This window comes from Hyposmocoma kahamanoa, unplaced genomic scaffold (assembly GCF_003589595.1).
Source record: "Hyposmocoma kahamanoa isolate Upper Pololo Valley unplaced genomic scaffold, ASM358959v1 120, whole genome shotgun sequence".
NCBI classification, from domain to species: domain Eukaryota; kingdom Metazoa; phylum Arthropoda; class Insecta; order Lepidoptera; family Cosmopterigidae; genus Hyposmocoma; species Hyposmocoma kahamanoa.
This window is the reverse complement of record NW_020653415.1, coordinates 1,375,353-1,380,844: the sequence shown is the minus strand read 5'-3', so window position 1 is coordinate 1,380,844 and position 5,492 is coordinate 1,375,353. Positions and strand designations below refer to the sequence as shown.

Here is a 5,492-nt window from a genome sequence, read left to right as displayed (position 1 = left end):
TATAGCAAAGCTCAAGTGAAACTGGTCGATTTGAAATGAAACAATTGACGACACCCGTCAATTGTTTTGAAGTCGGGCTGGCCAATCGGAGCGCAGTTGTCGCCGTAATGATGTGGCAGAATAGTTTTCAAACAATTTAAATGACTTTTCTTTCTGGTTGTACGCCTGATGATTTTGTAATGACAGAAGAGGATCTATAGTAAAACTTGTTAATATTGATAGATTGGTACTGCCCTCTAATATACTTATGTTACTTATGCATCCAGTTTGACCTCGGTTGTCAACTTGGCAGACGAGGTCCATCAAAGCATTGTTGATAGCTTTCTGAGCAGAAACGATTTTCATCACGATGACCATGAACTGCAGTTCCAGAGGAAATGTCGCCATAAACTCCAAGTAGAAGCACAAGTACAAGCAAAGCACTTTCACTGAAATTGACAAACTTGTTCAGACTCTAGCTGCTATAGATGTAAAGATTTAATTCGCTTCCTTTTATGGCATACAGACAGTATCTGTGGTCAGTAGTGGGGGTTGAGATGAGAATTTAGTAACTTGCTCACAAATGGTGAACAGAGTGCTGAGAACATGGTAAGATGAGAATGTGGTGAGCTGAGAATATGGTGAGTTGAAAATTTAGTAACCTGCTTACAAAGGGGGACGATATTGAAGATTGTAACGACTTAGTTAAATCTATTATATTAATAGTAGCACTAGCAGCAGCTTTCAAAAGCAGGAATGTGACTATTACTGCGTGCCGGTATTGAAGAGAGGATACTGAGGAAAGAAACTATGTATCTGACAAATGGTCAAATGTCCGTTTTATATAGAAAAAGATAGAGAACAGAATTATCTTTTGAAAACAGTTAACATTATTTAACGTGTTCAAACATACTCTAACAATGCATAGTTGAAGTATCATTAAACAATTTCTGTGTGTGTGCGTTATTTAATTCTTTATTGCACAGAGAAAAGGCACAAGCTACAAAGAACATATACAAAGGTGAGCTTATATCTAGAATCTTCCACCCTACAGGAACACAGGATTTGACGACTGTACAGTCACAGACTCAGGGTGATGGGTTTTTTTTATAATGCCAAGTGACGAACAAGTCGTCCGCCTGGTGGTAAGCGACACGCCATTCCATAACAGTTGCAGTACCACACAGAGCTTTAAATCGTAAAGATCGTCAGGAGCACTGCCATTGCGTCCGTCACCTTGAGATATAAGGTGACAAGTCCTTTGCCTGTAATTTCACCAGTACCCTTACACTTCCAAACTGGAACGCAGTAATGTTCACATTACTAGGCCTATCAATTGCCACATAAGGTCCACTATTGCGTGTGTGTGTGTGTCTGCCTACATGTGCATAGAGTACTTCAAGCAGTTAATGCTATATTTCGATAAAACTTTGTATATATACTTACTATCTTTTCCATCAAGTAACGCCTCATAAACAAAAGTATAGAAATCAAATATGTATAAGGAATTCCCAATTAACAGATACATTATTCCAATAATAAGTACCGTTCGTTCTATATGTTTGCCTGGAATATATTTATGAATCCCGGAGTTTATCTGTCAAAAATTTATGAAAAAGGATAAAAAAATACAGCACAAAAATTTTCTATGATTCCATTAAACAGTATAGGAACCAAATATGGACCTTGCGGAACAGCGACTTCATCTTTGAAACGAAAATGTTGTATTTAATAGTCATTAGCATCTATATACAGACAAAATATAGAAAGTAAATAAATAAATTAATCCGTGGTAACCTAATGATTTGGTCTACCGCCTCTCAAGTAGGGGCTGTGGGTTCGGATCTGGGTTCGCAACTCTAAATTTCTCGAAATTTATGTGCGAAATTTACTTTGAAACGTCGTGATGAAACCTGCGCGTCGGAGAAGGTTCACAACCTTTGGACAACGTGTGAAGTCCGCAATCCGCTTTGGCCCTGTGTGGCGGACTATGGCACAAACCCACTCCTGAGAGGAGACTCGTGCCCAGCAGTGGAACGTATAAATGCGATGATGATGATAATAAGTAAATTACAGAACAATAAATAATAATATTATCTCTGATTAGCAAACAAATGAATGGTTTTATGTAACAAAGCTAGGTTTATTGCTGTTTACTGTTCATAACCTGTTTCTTCAACCTAGTCGACCCCTTTCAAAAGTTCAAAGAGACCACGGACCTTTTTCGAAAAGACAAGCACAGTTTACCTATTTACTCACAACACATAGTACGTATTTTTTTATATTAATGCATTATGTTACGTAGGCTCGCTATGGACTCCCAGCGTTCATGAGACGAACCCCTTAGGGGTCCATGGACTACAGGTTAAGAAACCCTGTTATAGGGGTATATTCTCGTAATTTTTTTTGCTATACTTAATACTTTTTGAGACATTAATGTGCTCTGTGCTGTTCAGTTCTTTTAGCCATAAATATGCGGCTGTAGTAACATGACCCGTGAATTTTATTATTTTGTCAGGAGGAGCAATATTTAAAAAAAATCTCTAATCGGGACATTGACTTTAATAGCAATTCAGCGAGCTTGAGCGAGAAATCGTGTTTGCGTTGCAGTGCTAATAACTCTATGTAAGCTGCAATACAGTTCAATATTACATAATATACAAATATTTCAATTCTCGCTTCGCACATCCTCGTCAATCCAGACTATTCCACCGAAGATGTGCTAGGAGGTATGGCAAAATTTTGCCATACAAATTTCAATCCTCGTCTCGCGTCGTTTCGTCTCGTCTTGCCGGTGAAAAACTACCTTAATTGTGAACCTTCCTCAGTAAATTTACTTACGAAACGTAGAGCTGTTGGAGTTGATAACGCATGCATTATCCTTTATTGTGCAAAAATAGTCTTTGTTTTTATTGTACTTTAAGTATCACATGTGTAACCGTGCTTATCGTTTTGCAATAAATAGCCTCTTACGTGTAAATTGAGATATAAACAAACTCATACCTTTTCAATAACATTCAAGCAGTGTACCATACAGTTCATTCGTCCCGGCCCGTTGTAAACGCCAAAAGTCATCAAAACACATACTACCACAAGTTCTGTGAGCCACATTAGAGAAGCAATTGCTGAGCGCACGCGCACACATCTCTCTGGATCTACATAGAAGTCTAAGACGACACCTGATATAATGCCAGTATCTGTGGGTAATTTATATTTTAATTTGATGTAACACTAATTAATATTAACTATAGTAGATTTTATCAAGTGGGAGCAAAAAGTAAGTTTTGTTATCTGTAAATTATTAACAACCTTTTAATAATGCTTTTTAATAAAAATTTTAATTTCATACAAAAATAAAAATACTTAAATAGACCAATTCTAAATGGTGATAACACTGTGCAAAATGCAGGAACAGGGGATATGCCAGATATTACCTACAACAATAAGTGAAAAGTTTATTTTCGGTAAATTTATTGTGTTTTGTGAAAAGCTATGGAGCAAAAGTTGTTGTTTACGATGTTAGTAATATAGTCCTGCGTGATTGTTAGTATTTTACGAATAACCTTTACTTTAAAATCCATCTTCGACTTCCTACGCCAGTAGTTTGTCCTACGATGCAGTAAAACCATTTCCGGATATCCGGAATTTGAAAAAATAATTAGGTAATATTTGGTGGTTTTAACAATTCTATGTCGCCTCTTGTGGCTATGTCTGTACATGTATCTATATGTGGAACACCTTTTTCCGACCTATGATTATAAGAAATTCTATACAAATGCAGAGCATCGGTGTCTTTATTGATAGGGGTATATATACTACAATTATCATCCCGCTTGCCTAGAAAAATGGAGAGACACCTAACAATAAACCATTACAGAGTAATCTAATAAAGAAATAAGCAGTGATGTATGCAATAATGTAGGCTACATTGGACCACAGTAATGTGGAAAGAGTAGGCAGATTAATGTTGACAACACTTACGAAGAACAAACAAAAGGAGGTTGCTATAAGCATACATCCCAGGCGAAACTTTGACAAATATAGAATGGCCTTGTTTTTCGAAGGACACTGGGGCGACTCCAAATAATCTTGATATGCGTAGAGTTAAAACCAACGAACTGTCGAGTGAGCATTTTGGACGTGATCGTTTTATTGAAAATGTTTTTTTGTCTTGCGATTGTTTTTCTGTTGAGGAAGAAAATGTCAAAGCTAAATTGGGTATTCAATTACGATATCCCTAATTAACTATATGTAGTCTTGGAATGTGATCAGGAGGATCAAGTCAGACGGCCAAAGCAGGCGTAACCTCTTCAGGAGTTGACCTGCTTTGGACACAGGACTGACTGACTGGTGTTTTGTTATTGTTTGGTTTCTTTTTAACTAGTAAATGATTTTCCGACGTCGGTCGCAACGCAGTTTTAAGTATGTATTACTTACCGCCATTAAAATTTTGACCAGGCTTTGATTTTACAAATATATTCATGGTTCGAACTTTATTTATTTCTCAGTTGCCAAAATGATGTTTTGTTTGACTTTCTTTAATTGCGATCCAGTGTAAATTTCTAATTTCTTTATTCATTTATTAATTATTTTAGGTAAATTACAATGAGTGTACCGTAAAGGGCTCCACAATCTTTTGTCCTGAGTCCTGTCACTATCGTCATTTTAGTCAAATTTTCCATTAAGTAGTGATTTGTTTTTATTTATTTTGTCCACAGTGATGTTTACACACCTAATGTAAAACTTGAGCTAGATGTGGCAATAAAATAATATAAATACAACACAATAGCCTTGATATTGTATGGATAACCTGGCAATATTACGATAGCAATATACTATACTATGGCAATATAGTCTCTATTACGATACCAAAGTAGAAGACACAGTTGTAGTATTGAAGGTTTTGTACAAATTTGTATTTTTTTCTGAGTTTGATATTGATTGTGTGCGTACTTATGTTTATGGAAAATAATTAGGCATTGCATAATAGGCAATCGGACAATAATCTGAAAAAATCTAAAATATAGTTAGAAAGAACGTTAGTATAATAAAAATGATCGTTCAAGCAAAGATTTTTGTGAAATAATATTTATATTTTTAAATCCGAAAATTTTAATAATCTGTTTTTAAACATTACACACCATGTGACGTCATTTGCAGGTAAGCAAAGAAGCGTATTCATCTCTGTATTCACCACTCGCGTATGTACTATCTTGTGTTTTTTGTCCCCGTCATCATTTTTTAAGTAAAATATGTAAACATTTTCAATTGAGGACAGTATTTTTAATATTTATATTTATGTAAGCGACGCGCCAGTCCATAGCAGTTCTAGTGCCACTCAGAACTTTGTATCACAAGATCTAAGGGGCACTGAGGGAAAGTTGACGTTTGTGCGGCATTTTTTTATTATGATATTTTTCTTGGCTGTGTATACTCATTATAATTAATTTTAAATATTTCTAAAAAGCTGTGTGGTTCCGTATTATGTGAAAGATTGACGTCTTTTTGGATTA

The 5,492-nt window shown here is 35.7% G+C and overlaps 1 protein-coding gene across 1 annotated transcript in view; it reads right to left on the bottom strand.

The window, feature by feature from the left end:
• The window catches only part of LOC113240107 (putative gustatory receptor 28b), a 21,629-nt gene extending 16,986 nt beyond the window's left edge, over positions 1-4,643 (bottom strand). Inside the window, exons 1-4 of the mRNA XM_026477328.1 lie at positions 4,595-4,643; positions 3,961-4,164; positions 3,015-3,176; positions 255-428 (exon numbers count right to left, since the gene is read on the bottom strand). Of these exons, the coding sequence (XP_026333113.1) occupies positions 255-428; positions 3,015-3,176; positions 3,961-4,164; positions 4,595-4,643 (589 nt within the window). The remainder of the gene's footprint in view (positions 1-254; positions 429-3,014; positions 3,177-3,960; positions 4,165-4,594) is intronic.
• Between the last annotated feature and the right edge of the window lie 849 nt (positions 4,644-5,492).